General features: G+C 57.4%; 1 protein-coding gene across 5 annotated transcripts in view; it reads left to right on the forward strand.

The window, feature by feature from the left end:
• Nucleotides 1–14425, forward strand: part of KSR2 (kinase suppressor of ras 2) — a 59215-nt gene that overhangs the window by 6055 nt on the left and 38735 nt on the right. For all 5 annotated transcript variants that reach the window (XR_005825133.1, XM_040577261.1, XM_040577264.1 and 2 more), the window contains exons 2-4: nucleotides 30–170; nucleotides 814–964; nucleotides 5091–5595. Coding sequence is in view for 4 of the 5 variants with exons in the window: in XM_040577261.1 (XP_040433195.1) it covers nucleotides 30–170; nucleotides 814–964; nucleotides 5091–5595 (797 nt within the window). In the remaining variant the exon portion in view is untranslated. The remainder of the gene's footprint in view (nucleotides 1–29; nucleotides 171–813; nucleotides 965–5090; nucleotides 5596–14425) is intronic.

The following is a 14425-nucleotide window of genomic DNA, read 5'->3' on the forward strand; positions in this document are numbered from 1 at the left end:
TTCCATGGGGCTTTCCCCTCCTCTTCCAGAGCAAGCTGGTCAAGTACTTCAGCCGGCAGCTCTCCTGCAAGAGGAAGGTGGCGTTGCAGGAGCGCAATGCCAAGCTGGAAGGCTTCCCCCAGCTCCTGCACTGGTTCCGCATCGTCGACATCCGCAAGGAGGTGATGGAGGTGAGGCGGGGGCACCGAGCGCACGGCTGGGAGGTTTGCTGTGGGATCCTCCAGCAAAGTTTGGCAAGAGGGTAGTGTTTCCCAGGATGGAAAGTGTCTTGGAGCAACATTTTTGGGCTACGGGACCCCTGTAGCAGGTTGGGGTTGGTGGTAGAGAATGGGGTGGGGAGGCAGGGGGACCAAATTTTTTCTCTGCATGGGAAGGTGCTGCGAGGGAGGTGCTGGCTGGGTCCACCCCGTGGCTGTCCCTTGAAGCTGGGAACATCTCACTGCTGTTTCTGGTGAAGGAGGCATCCACAAGGTCCCCCCAAAACCTTTGGCCATGCCCTGGGTCCCTGTGAGTAATGGGTGCAGCTGGGGGCTGGCACCCCGATGCGCTCAGGAAGAGGAAGCCTGCGAGGAAGCTGTGGGTGATGGGGCAGGATTTGGTGGCAAACCCCAATGTCCCGGTGCTGAGCGGGGTCTGGATGTGCCTGAGACCATCCTGAGGCTCAGGCTGTAGCATCTCCCGTGCATATAGGACAGAGGGAATCTCCAAATCCCCAGGAGGAGGGTCTGGCTTTTTCCCTGTGCGCCCCAAGGCACTGACTTATCAGCAGATGCCCCAGGACGTTTTTTTCCCCCTTTTTCTCACTCCTGGCAGGAAATCGCCCCCGGGCAGCTGAGCCTGGAGGAGCTGCTGGAGATGACCGACGACCAGGTCTGCGAGACCGTGGAGAAGTTTGGGGCCAACAGCGAGGAGTGCGCTCGCCTCAACGCCTCCCTCTCCTGCCTGCGCAGCGTCCACAAGTCCGGTGAGTCAGGTCTGCACCCTGCGCTCGTGTCCTGGGGGCACCCAGGGGGCACCGCTCGGGTTTGTGATCCTAAATCGGGCCAGGAGCCCCCTTTTGTGCCCCCAAATCTGCGTGCCAGCAGCGGACATCACCCGCCTCCTCGTGGGGGCTGCTGGAGAGGGAGGCTGAGACCCCCCCAGGCTTCCCGCAGTGCTCCAAGCAGGGTTATTTTTAATTTTTATTTTTTTTATTTTTTGGGGGGCGTTTGGGGAGGGTTTGAGCTCTGCCCCCCCCCCCCCCCCGCAGGAGCCGGCCGAGGTGCGAGGCTGGCGGGCGCCCGGGCGGTGGCAGCAGAGCTCCGCGGGAGCCGCTGAGCATCCTCGGGGGCTGGCAGCGGGCTGCGGGCAGGGTGCAGGTGGGATGTGTCTGTCTGTCCGCCCGTCCGTCCCGGGGGGGTTTGGAGCCCCCCAGGCCCCCCTCCGCAGCTGCTCCCACCCCCCCAGTGCATCATTTCGTAAAGCATCCCGGGGGGGGGGGGCGGGAGGATGAGTCCGGTCCGCAGGCTCCTGGGGACAGGACTGGTGGCGAGGGGGGGACCTGGTGGGGTTTTGTTGCAGAGCAGCCCCCCCCGTAGGGCACAGCACCCCCTTCCCACAGCCTGACGTTCCCTGCACAGCCCCACCACTGCACTCCCCAAATCCGGCTCCCGCCTCTCCTCCCGCCCTCTTCCCTTTGGCATTTTCACCAAATCTCTCCGATATTCCGATAATCTCTCTGATAATCCCTCTCCGCCGAGGGAATTCCCCCCCTTGGAAATGCCTTGGAAATGTGAGCCTTCGGAAATCCCTGCTGCATCGTCCAGTGGACGGCATGAGACAGGTCCGATGGCCTGAGCCAGGTCCAATGGCCCTGATTTGTGGCAGGTCCTGGGGTTTGTCCCTTGTAGAGGGTCGTGCCGTGGTCCAGGCAGAGCATTTGTGTCCCCCTGCCCATCCGAGGGGCAGCAGGAATGGGGCTGCCACCAAAAAGCTGTGTGTTTTACCCCTGTCCGGGTGTAAAACCCAATGGGGAGGGAAACGGAGCGGTCAGCAGCATCAAGCCCCACGCTTTGGGGTTTTGGGACCGGGTCCCTTAGTAGCCAGGGGGCTGAGGATGCTCGCTGGGGGCCGGTGGGTGAGAGTGGTGCTGAGCTCTCAGCTCCCTTGTGTCTGTCTTAGCTCCGTGCAAAGCCAGGGACAAGCCTAGCCTGGAAATATAATTAGCAGGCAAGTCGCTGCCTCTTTAAAACATCATGTAATTTCTTTGCAAGTGCGCCGGTGGTCGATTTCTAGGAGCCGAGATTAGTATTAATAAAGCAGGAATAAGGCACGGTATTAACCTTTTCCATCAATCTCCATTTATTGAGTTGTTAATTACAGACAGCTAATTTCCCAGGCCAATTCTCTGTGGAAATGGGGGCTGGGGAAGGAGGGAGGGAGGAAGCAGGTCGCTGGTTGAGTGCTGGAATCGCGATGGGGTTTGGTAAACGGGGAACCCTTCCCAGCCTGAGCATCCTTGGCCCGAGCATCCTTGGGGCAGCTCCACCCGTGTCAGAAAAATCCCTGGAAAAGCTCACGGACCACAGGAGTTACTGTATTGCATACAGCGAGCAGCAACCCTATATTAAAACCCGGCTTTATCGTGTTAACAAGCCCGTATTGGATTTTTCTCTGCTGCGAAGCTGCGCGCTGGCAGCAGGATTTTATTAGCAGCTGAGGCGTCGCGTTTGGGCTCGGAGCAGGATTAATTTAATATTAAGTAAGAGCCGAGCGGTGCCCCCGTGGCTCGAGGAGCTGGTGGCGTGTGACGGGGAGGTGATTAATGGTCCTACGGGGATCAATGATCCCGTGCTGGGCATCCGTGGGTCCTGCTGGCCTCGGGAAGCGGGGTCAGGCAGGGACAGATCCGGATGGGGAAGGGGCTGTGGGCTCTGCCAGGCAGGGATCGGTCCAAAATTCTGCCTGAAACCTGCTGCTTGCGGGGGAAGCTTTGGCTTGAAGAGTGCAACTCTCTTTAAATAAATAAATCAGGTGCAGAGCGGAGAAGGGGGGGTGTGATATAAAGTGGTGAGCATCCTCGTTTTGGGGGAAAGCCGAGGGCTGCCCCCTTGGAAAGCCGCAGCACCCGCGGTGTGTGGGTGTGCAGAGCTGGTCCCTGCGGTGGGACCACGGGGGTGGCACTGGGCTGCAGTTTTGTGGGTTTTGGCTTCCCATTTGGTCCTGGGACTGCTGATTTGGGGGAAGGAAAAGGGCAGGGTGAGGGCTTTGGGGACAGCTCTGTCCCTCTGATCCCCAGGGAGAATTATTCCCTGGGTCTTGCATTGCCATCTGAGGATCCCGCGAGGTTTGAGGGCAGAGCACGAGGCTGTGGGATGCAGTGAAGGCGTACGGGGTTGGCTGTGTCTGCCCCATATGAGCCTCTCTGCTCACCTGCAGCCCATGCCCTTCTCGAGATGCCTGGCACTGAGTGATGGGGACAGACGTGGGGACTGAAAACCCCTCGCTAGGTGGGCACGTACATCCAGAGCATCCCTACGGGGACGCTCAGCTGCTGGCCGGTACTGTGCTCACGGGGTTTGGGTGAACATCTTGGTGGTGTTTGCTTATGGGGTTTGGGTGAGCACCTTGGTGGTGTTTGCTGTGGGGCAAGGAGATTGTGGGGGACATGTGGGGAGGAAAAATGTGATTTTTGTGCTCACTCCTCCCTGATTTCCCACGTGGAAACCCCCTCGGGCAGAGTGGCAATAACACCCGAGGGAGCCCTCGGAGGAAGTGGGGTTTCTTGGAGGAACCAGCGAGGGCTTCACGCGCTCTGCAGGAGTAAGAGCTCGGGGATTTTGTTATTTTTGCCTCTAAAGCACGCTCTCGGTTGAGCCGTATCCCGTCGAGCGGCGTGCCCGGTACCTGTGGCGTGTGTGGAAGCCACTGTCGAAAATACCTTTCCCGAGCTGATCCGCGGTATTTTTAGCCCTGATGCACCCAAAAAGTGGCTATTTTTGCTCTCGGGCACATCAGCCGTGCTCCAACACGGGCAGCCAGCAAGCGAAAGGGCAACCCGAGCCGGGGGGCGATGTGGGAGCGGGACCCTGGGTCGGCTTCGTCTCTCCTTCCTTAATTACCGCTAATTGCTGCTGCGGTTTGGAGGTGGCGGTGCAGGGCTGCAGCATCCGGGCAGCTCTGAGTTATGTAAATCTATGCACGTAGAGCAGCCAATGGGGGGCTCCCTGATTTGCATACATGCATGCAGGCTTGCACATCGCTGTATTGTGGGCTGTTTTATGGGGCTGGGGGGTTCAGGAGCTTGCAGGAGGATTAATTTCAAAGCGTTGCACCCCCCGGGCTCTTGCAATTCCTCCAGCTTTTGGTGCACACTGTCCTGAGGGGCTGCAGGGTGAGGCTTTCCTATAGGATTGCCACTTTCGCTGGCTTTATTTTCTGCTTCAGGAGAACAATTCCAAAAAAAAAAAAACAAAACAAAAAACCACTTCCTCAGCCCCTTTTCCCCTGGAGCTTTATCAATCTAATCCCAAAGCTTTCCATTCAAAAGCCTTCTCCTCTTTTATTTTTCCACCCTCATGAGCTTGAAATAAAACATCCCCCCTTGAAAAGGCACGGGTAGATAACAGGACAGGCAATTAATAACCGAAAAAGGGATGGGGGAAGGAGCCTTTTTAAAATAAAGAGATTACATTTTTTATGCTGGTTTTCTTAGAGGTGGCGATCAAAAGAAGTCGGGGCGGGGAGCTTGCATCCGCTCCATCACGTTGGTGCTCTGAAGTCAGCGCTGACAGGTCTTTACTCATCTCTGCACCGGTGCAGACTAATAATTAGGAGCTGAGAGGAGCCACGCTTAATATTTTTTTATATTTTTTCCCCCCTTTCTGTAAATTGAGTGAATGGGAAGAGATGGTAGTGCTGCAATGGGTCCCCCATCCCCAGTGGTGCTTTGGGATGGTGGCGGCTCATGGTGGGGCTTGGTGCTTGGGTTTGCACCCAGATCCCCTCTTGTCCCCAAGGACTTGGGGTGTGTTGGGTCCCACCAGGACGGGGCAGGGGGTCCGGGTGCCACGGGGCATCCCCCACATGGCCGTGTGTGTGCTCTGTCGCAGGCGGCAGCCTCTCCAAGCAGGATTGGACCATCCAGTGGCCCACGGCGGAGCCGGGGAAGGAGAACCAGCCGGGCTGCCCGCCGGAGCCCGTCCAGTGGATCCGCACGCACCTCTCGCAGAGCCCCAAGCCCCCTCCCAAGTGCGCGCAGCACCACTGCCACGCCGGCTCGTCCCACGGCCCCCTCTACACCCATGTGGACCGCCTGACCGTGGAGGGCCACCCGGGGCTGTGCCCGCCCGTGGAATCCGGCCACCGCTCCCTGCCGCCCTCCCCGCGCCAGCGGCACGTGGCTCACACCCCGCCGCGCACCCCCAACATCGTGACCACCATGACGCCCCCTGGCACGCCGCCCCTGCGGCGCGGGAACAAGCTGAAGCCCCCCGGGACGCCGCCGCCGGCGTCGCGCAAGCTCATCCACCTCCTGCCCGGCTTCACTGCCCTGCACCGCAGCAAGTCTCATGAGTTCCAGCTGGGGCACCGCGTGGATGAGGCGCACACCCCCAAGTAAGCGGGTGTCCTGGGGGATCGGGGCTGGGGGCGGTGGCCTCATGCCATGCAAAAAGCATCCTGGGTCTTAAAATGTTGGGATTTGGGATGCTCCTGTTTGGGCATCCCATCGAGGCAGGGTTTGGAGCTTGAGGCTGGGGAACCCTTTGTGGACGCAGCACGTGGTGGGGATGGCTTTGCTGAGCGGCGTGCTGTGTGCCAGCTCTCGTGGGGCAAGTGGGGAGCATCCAGGGGCTCTGGGGATGCGGATCACTGAAGCCGTCCCGTGCCACTTGATGGATCTGGGTGCTGTGGGGTTCTGCTCTGCAGCGTGGGATCGCCGCCTGCAGCCTGTCTGTTGGAGCCGCTCATGGTTGCGAGAGAGAAATGGGAAAAATCCTCTTTTGGCCGAGATGTGCGCAACTTCTACACCCCTTTCTATAACCCTCCCCAGGGCCTTTTCCATTTTTCCATCCCCAGTGCTGTTGCAGCACCAGCTCCGGCTCCCTCCTGCTCTGCGGCTCGGTGCCGGCAGAGGCTGCTGCAGTGCAGGGAACGGGGCCGGCCTCGCGCTCCCTCCCTGGCCCTTTGGGTACTTCTGGTGGCCGTGCCCAGAACCCCACTGCTCCGTGCCAGAAAGGGGGCCGTGGGCTGCTCGGTTTTGGGGGGCAGCCCTGCAGCCTTCTCCCCACGTGTATCGTGGTGCTGCCGCTTGCTGTGTCCCCGCAGCCGTGGCAGTGGCAACGGCAAGAAACGAGGGCAATCATCCTCCTCCCCGCTATGGACAGAGATGGATTTCTGTCTCTGGAAGTGATCCGATTCCTTCCCCTCTTGCGTGGGCACCTGAGGCCGTATTGACCCTGCTCCAGCCCCAGTCGGCACCGCCACGCTCACGGGAGCGAAGCTGTGGAGAGCAGCGTGCTGCCCGTGTTAGTTGTGGTGGGATTTCAGCCTCTGACCCAAGGTCTGCCCTCGGTAAGTAGGGCCAGGACATCACCCATGGCACCGGGGGGAGCAGTGGGGCTGCCTCCGTTCCCCCAAGACACTTAATCTCCAGCCTGGTCATTGCACGCCCCAGGTCGCGGTGACACAGCTTTGGGGTGAGGTTGGACACGTGTACGGACCAAAAACCTTCCAGCTGCTGCTTCTTCCCCATCTCCCACAGGGAGCCTCGATTTCCTTGCATGAGCCAAGAGGGAAGAGCAGGCAATGGATGGAAGGAAATCAGAAATGGCTTTTGCATGGGCTTCGATGTCCCCATCCCCGTGATGTCCCTGTCCCTGCTGCCCTCATCGGTCCCTGCCTGGCCTCTCTGGTGTCCCCTGCCTGCTGCCACCCCGGTAATGTGACTTTAATTCCCAGTCCCTGACCACCAGCCGCAGCCCATGGGGATTATTAAACTCAATTAATAGAGGAAAGGGAGCAAGCGTTAATAGGGCTCTGTAGTGCTGGTGTCCGATGGGGGGCTCATCGTGTTGGTGCAGAAGGACCCGGGCTCCCCAAAGCTGCTCGGAGAGCTGGGGAGGTTAATTTTCTCTAATGGCACTTAATGATTTTCAGGATGCAACCAGTAAATCCTGCTTTCTAATCCCATTAGCGTTTGAGGATAGCAATTAGTGCATTAAAGAGGCAGCTTCTTTCTTTTTCACCCTTTCCTCCAGCAGAGGAGTGCCAAAGTTGTAGCTGTTTTCCACCCTGGGTGCAGTGGCTGATGTTTTACTGACCCAGGGCAAGAAGTGGCTTTTTTGGGAGCTTTTATCAGACAATTTTTATCTTATGGCAGTGTCCATGCAATGAACTCTTTGCAGACCACTGTCTGGTGGGACCCATCCAACGCCCCAAGAGGGATGCTGGTGTCCCTTGGGGTCGTTATCTCCTCACCTGGGGTGTCCAAGGTGAGGTTCCAAGCAACCTCGCGAGGTTTCTTGCATTTTGTGTTTCAGAACCCATTTCTAGGGTTCAGTCCTTCTCTATGCTGAAGCCTCCTGAAGCAGGGGTTAAACTTCCTGAGCTTACAGCCTCAGATTTTCCTGCGCCGAGCCTCCAGCTGTTGACCGTAACGCTGGGGTACGGAACATTACTCCTAAAAAGATCCCCTGGCTTCCATAAATCCACAACCCATAAACATCTCATGAACGGGCTCGAAACGGAAACAAAACATTTAGAGTGGCTGATAATATAATGCCCATTTAATACCCCATGAATTCCACGGGCCATTTAAATCTTCCATGGATAGTTAATGATTATTCATCAGCCAGAAGTCAAGAAAAAAACACCCAACACCAAACAAACTCAGAGTGGAAGGTCTTAAAAACCCATTAGATGGGGAACATGAGGCAAGATGGTTAAAGGAGTGCACGAGAAACCCCACGTTAAGCCTTGAAGTTTTTTTTGGATGTTTTTGGAAGCAGCATCTGCCACGGGGTGTCCTGCCTGGGGTGTCCTGCCCCAAGGCTGCCTTCTCTGTCCCTAAATCCATGTGAAGGAGAGGTGACCCCCAAATCTGCCTCCACTTCCCAGCGGCGGTGCCTTTGCCTTGCTGGAGGCTCAGGGTGCTCGGGTTTTTGGGGTGCATGTGGGGCCAGGCTTGGACAGTGAGGAGGAGGCTGGTACAGCTCAGGGCAGCTTTATGCAGGGTAAGGAGTTGGTGTATTTATTCAGGGAGATCTCCTTGCCCTCTGTCTTTGTGATTGCGTTCAGGGCATCGCTTCGGGTAGGGTTTGGTGTTCTGGTGGCTGAGTCTGACTGAAGCCATGGGTCCGGTAGCTTTGTGGATGCTGAGGTTGGTTTCAAGACCATTTTTCGTAACCTGGATGGGTGAAGATGTGCCTCATAGTTGGTGACAGAGCACACATCCATTTTCTTTCTCCCTTGTGTTATTTCCGGCTCTAAACCCATTTCCTTCTGTAGCATCTAGTGCCACCCAGCTCTCAAGCTCAGCACCCCTTCAGTTTTGGGTGGTTGTTTCTCCATTCCACATCATAGAAATCCCCCCTGAACAGGATATCTCCCTTGTCGCTTGTCCTTGAGCAACTCTTCCAAAGGCTCTCCTGTGCTCAGCATCATTGCTACGAGGCCAGGGCTTTCACCTGCAAACTCTCCCAGGACCTGCACCAGCTTGGCTGTCCTTGCATTGGCCACATTTTGTTTGGAAAAAGGACCCCCTGCTCCCTTCCTGGCTGCACGCTGATCCAGCTGAGACCCTTTGTGGGTGCAGGGTGAAGCAGATCCCACCTGGGCTCTCTGGGCACAGAGGAAAGACCCAACACATCCCGGTCTTGCAGAAATTTAGGCCCAGGGTCTTCCCCACCACCCCCTCCGTGCGGAGCAGCCTGCTCTGCTCGTAGTGCTACCCAGTGATGGGGCACTCCTTCTGCTGCCCTGCAGCCCTTGTCATGAGGATGTTTTCCCCTTGTATCCACTCCAGTCAGCACCTCTACTGCGCAGGTCAATTATTTCCCAGCCTGCTGGGTCCCAAGGAGCTGCACCAAGACAGCGCTGCATGGCTGGTGCTTCTGACACCTCCACCTGGGGTGTGCAAGTGGGCTCCTGGCAGTGGGGGTGAGCAATGCTCTGATGTTTGCAGAGCAGAGACCCTGCCAAACCATGCAAATAATCCCCATGCGGTATTTTAGGTGTTTTCTCTCATCTGGTGTGCTGTCCCAAAACATAGAGACCCGCCTGGTGCTCCCGCAACACGGAGAGCGTTGCAGTGTGGGAGCTTGGGGAGCAAAACGAGTAGCACCTCTCTGCTCCCAAATCATCTTTCTGATCAATCTCAGTGCCTTTGGTGGTGAGTCAGGGCTGTGGAGCCACGTACAGTTTCTGGATTGTCTCCAGCCTTCTCGAAGTATGGCTTGCACACCGCGTCTTGACAGTGACGGGTAGCCTCCGTAACAAACTGGCGCTCTGCTGCAATTATCCCCCTGCTCTGGGCTGTGGCGCTCCTCAGGTATGTCATTAATGTTAATTACTGCTGCGGTGCTCCATCAAAAGGGGCAGGAGCGTTAACATGCTTGGGAGAGAAACTTCTCACCGTGTCCTTTAATGAGAAGTTGAGCCTCCTTTCGCCACTTCGGGAGCGAGGAGCGTGATGCTGAATTTAGATAAGAATTAATGCCTGGGGGTGGGGGGAGGCAGCAGAGCTCCTGCTGCAGGCACCGTGATGTGATATGCAGCCTCCTGGCCTCGTGGAGGACACAGGGAGGGCCGGAGGCTGTGGGTGCTGAGCAGGAGATGTGCCAGCCATCAGCCGTGAGGCTCCCAGGGGCCACGCTCGAGCTCCTCTGTGCTCTCCGTCTCCAAAATGTGGCTCCGTGGGGAAGGCATGAAGAGGTTCCCTGGCCTCTGCCGTGTGTAGCTCACACATACCCGAGTGCTCTGGTGGCTTCCTTGGAAGTTAGGAGATGGAGACTGAGGTGGGAAGGAGAGCAGGCTTCCCAAAACGCTGTCAGCTCTGCTCTGACTCCTCCTTTTGGACCAGAGCTCCCCAGACCTGCTGCGCCCCGAGCGCGCTCCGGCTCACCACACCCCGAGGCAGCCTGCGAGAGGCCCGCGGAGGAAAAGTGCCCCTAGCTTCATCTGAGATGAAAGGTTTGCAGCGCTGTAATTAGCGTAACAAGCCTCTACCTAGGGCTGCCCAGCTTTTTGCCCTTCCTCTGCTTCTTTTTTTGGGAATCGCCTCCCAAAATGGGTCCTGCTCGTCTGGTGGGGGTGAAGCCACCCAGTGCCGGCCGTGCGCCTGAGTCCATCGGCTGACGGACCGTGGTCCTCGTGTGATCCTCTGAGAAACCTAAGGGTGGAAACGAAGGAACCAGAAGGGCTTAACGAGCAGCAGGAGCTCCTTGAGGAGCTCGGCAATTAGCTCCCCGTGCTGCTCCCGCAGCACCCGCTCTGCCGAGCGCCAGTACCGGGGGGGCGTGTTGAGCTCCAGCTCCCTTCAAAGAATTTCCCGGCTTTATGTTGTACGAAAAAGTTCTGCTTTGTGCTCCAAAAAGAGAATAATAGATCAGTAAGACTCGAAGCTCAAAATCCAGCTGTCCTGGGGAAGTGGGGACGGGCACTCGGATAAATATTTAACTGGCAGGGCTTTGATATGAGGAACCGGCTTTTCCTCTGGCCGGAGGAGGAGATTTTTGTTGCCTCTTACAGTAATGAGGAGGATAAATGTAACATCTGATAGACAGTCATTTTTTTGGCGATATCAAGCTAGTATAGCGTAGTGCTAGCTCGGTTCTGTGTGTGTAACGAAGAAATCCTGCTCAGCCAGCCCAGGCAGGTCTGAATAACCCCACCACCTGTCCCGCTGCAGTCGCCGGACCCCACTCCTCATCACTGTGTTTTTAGGGGTCTTGCTTTTTGCCAGCAAGGCTCAGGGACGGAGCAGAAGGGGCACTTCTCACAATTTTTAATGCAGGAGCAAAGCTGGGGGCTCTCTCCCCCCCCCTTTTTTTTTGCTGTTGCCCATCCATGCTGCTGCCTGGGTTGGAGGCGGCCGCATGCCCAGGCAGTGCCCGCCGGGCTCCCTGCTCTGATTTAATACAGAATATTGTGCAATTAAGCCAGTCAAAAGGCCATAAATCTTCCAGGCTGAATCCTGACTGAGGCCGTGCGCTTCAGCCCAGACGGCAGCAAGCTTTAATCCTTTGCAGAGAGCTCACCGAAATGCCGATGATTTTCTTTTTTTCCCCCTATTTCCCTTCCTTTAAAAGCATCGCTCCTGTTGAAATTGGAGTGTGCTGGAGAGGAGCAAAGTGGTGAATAAAACACAGCCTGGCGCAGCCAGCTGCAGGGGCAAATCACCTGTTTCTGCTAAATCGCCTCTTTTAATCTTTGTATTAAAATAATAACGGCAGCAAGCTGACAGAGCAGGTATTTATCCAGCCTATTTATCCGGCGTATTTACCCAGCTATTCTCTCCCTCTTTTATTTCAGAGGAGGGGCAGAGAGGAGCTGGGGGTGCTGCTCATGGGGAGGGGGACCTGTCCTTGTCCCTTTCCCTTTTTGGGGTGCCCTGCGAAGCAGGAGCTTGCCCAGCACTTGCTGCTCCGTGCATCCTCACTCCGTGCATCCTTGCCCCATCCCTTTATCGGGGCCCTATAGATCCTGTCCCCGAGCGCCTGTCAAACCCTGCAGAAAGCCGTGACGGGCCTTTTGTCCAGCGTGTCTGCTCCCGTTTGTCACCACCTGCCGAAACCCTATATTTTCTCCCCGCAGCCGGTGACGAGCAGTTGACTGATGCCGCGCAGCGGGCGGGGACGCGCCATTCAGTGGGGACTGACACCTGGAGGGATCCGCACCAAGCGCTGCGTGCCGGCTGCATCTTTTTTTCCTTTTAGAAGACGAGCATGGGTTTAGCAAATTCTTGCCTGCAATGATGTCCCCAACAGTTGGCATTCACCTCCCTGCGAGGGTGAAACCGAGGGTTTGGGGACAAACTGGGGTGGTGATGGGGAAGGGGACAGGTAATGGAGCTCCTGAATTGCAGAAGAAATAGTTGGGGTGTTCAGATTTGGGGTTCTCCTCCCGGTTTTGGGGTGGCTTGGGGAGGAAACCCTTGTCCCCGTGGTGGTGGCTGTCCCTGGGTGATGCCATGGTGTCACCCCAGGGTTTCTCCCCAGATTTTGGGGACTTTGAGCCTAGAGGGGAGCACTTGGTGCTCCTGTTTGCTTCCCACAAAGCCCTTAAACCACCTGACCAAAACCCAAAAGGGATACTGAAAGCTGCCTGAGCCCCCTCTCTGTGCCCTTCCAGCCTCCCCGAGCACGGGTTGAGTCTCATTTCGGAGGCTGTCCAGCTGTGACTGGAGGACAAGTGTCCTCATGGTGTGACGGCCGCGGGCCGGGCGCTATCGCTGCCATCTAAATAGCCTCCGCCGCGCTTCCCGTCACGCTGCGTTTGCTCCTCCAGCAGCACGGCCCTATAATCACCAGGCTCTTATCCCAGGAGCTGTACACCTCCTCTGTAGGGGCTGTCCCTAAAGGGTGGCCGCATCCTGCACCCTGCTTTGCACCAGCATCGGGGTCCGAGCCCCGGCAGCAAGGGCGCTCCCTTTTGGCATGAGCAGCCCCAAAAGGGACCTGGGGGCCACGTCCCCAGGAGGGTGGAGGTGGCTTCAGGGGTCTCTTACCCCTCCTGTGGGGTTGGTTTGGGGTCAGCCACCCTCACCCCGTGCCTGGTATCAGGATGAGCGGGATCTCAGCATCTCCCCTGGCAGGGAAGGGTGTTTAGGGTAAACAAGTCGCAGCCAGAAAGGAGCTGCTCCGTATCCTTGGCATGGCGTGGCTGACCCGCAAAGGTCGGTCTGTCTGTGTCGGTCTGTCTGCGGCTGTCAAGCTGTCACCTCCCCAGCTCGGGCAGCCCTGAGGAGCCAGGAGGAGGCGGTGGGGAAGCAGAGGAACCACGCTGCTTCTCAGGGTGCCAGGGGTTCGTGCCACCCTCCTCGCCACCTTCCCCAGGAGGATGGGGTGGCCGTGCACTGTGCTGCCTCTTGCTCCGTCCTACAAACCTGTCCCCTAGCACCCAGGGGCGCTGTAGGGGTCCCTAATGGCCAGGACTGTGCTGTCCCCAGTGCTGGGGTGCTTGTGGAGGGGTCACAGCAGCACCCACAGGGGAAACTTGTCCCTGTGAACATCCCTGTGAGGATGCTCCTGCTGAAGCACCCAGCTCCCACAGCACCCCATTACTCTCCATGGTGGCGGCAAGCCTTTGCTCCCTGACCCCCTTTTTTGGGATGGGGAAGAGGGCCGAGGCTGTGGCCCATCCAGTGGGGCAGGACCCTCGTGGGTCTCCGTGTGGGGTCAGGGATTTTGTGTGTATTTATTATTCTTTCTTCTGAAGAAGCAGGGAGAGAGGAAAAATCTCTCTCTGTCCAAAATCACTCATCCTTCCTAATAATGAGAGCTGTCACCAGCCCTGCTTGGCGAGGAAATGATGCTCTCGGTAAATATTTGGTCTGGAACTGATTTATGGGTGGAAAAAAATGAGATTAGTGGCTAATCACCATGCTGCAGGAAGCTCTTTGGGCCGAGCGCAGGGGGGCTCGGGGAGAGCCGCACCGGTGGTGCTTGGACCTCTGGGTCCGCATGGGAAGGTTGGGTGGGATCAGGTGCAGGGGTCAGACCGGCTCTGACGTTGGTGCTTTGTGGATTTGCTTTAAGGGATGGGGTTTTAGGGTCAGGATCGGTGCAGGGCATGGCCAGCACTGACCGCTGGTGCATTGCATCACTGCAGCAGTCGTGCGCGCGGTGCGCCCAAAGAAGTCATTATAGAGACCCTAAAAGCAGCAGCAGCTTTTCCTGTGCAAGGAAACAATTAGCTTATTAGAGGGCGGGTTAATTTTCAGATGCTAACGCGGGCTGGCGAGCGCAGCGTGGTCATTTCCTACCAATTGGCAGGGCCAGATGCCCGGGTGCTGCGCAGGGGAATGTGTGGCCGGGGGTGCAGCTTCGGTCAGCGCTGCTGGAGCAGGGGCAGAGCAGGGCCTGGGGCGTGCAGGTGCTCGCAGGGCAGCAGTTGATGGGCACGAAGAGGAAAGTTTCTGGAGAGAGCAGTGCTGGGGTTTATGCTCGCCTGTCCTCTGCTGCAGCAGGGCTTGCAGCATTGCGCAGCGTGGCGTGGGATGGCGTGGCACGGCACAGCATGGCACAGCATTTTAGTGATATAGCACGGCATGGCATGGCATGGAACAGCACTTCTTGGCATTGCACAGCAAAGCATGGCGTGGCACAGCATTTCTTGGCATTGCACGGCGCTTGGTTTAGCTCTGGGGCCAGCTGCTGTGGGTTTCCCTCCTGGGCTGCGGCTGGATGCGCCCAGCTGTTGCTGTTGCAGAGGTGCCACGATTCGT

The sequence above is a fragment of the Cygnus olor genome, chromosome 17 (genome assembly GCF_009769625.2).
Source record: "Cygnus olor isolate bCygOlo1 chromosome 17, bCygOlo1.pri.v2, whole genome shotgun sequence".
In the NCBI taxonomy this organism is placed as follows: domain Eukaryota; kingdom Metazoa; phylum Chordata; class Aves; order Anseriformes; family Anatidae; genus Cygnus; species Cygnus olor.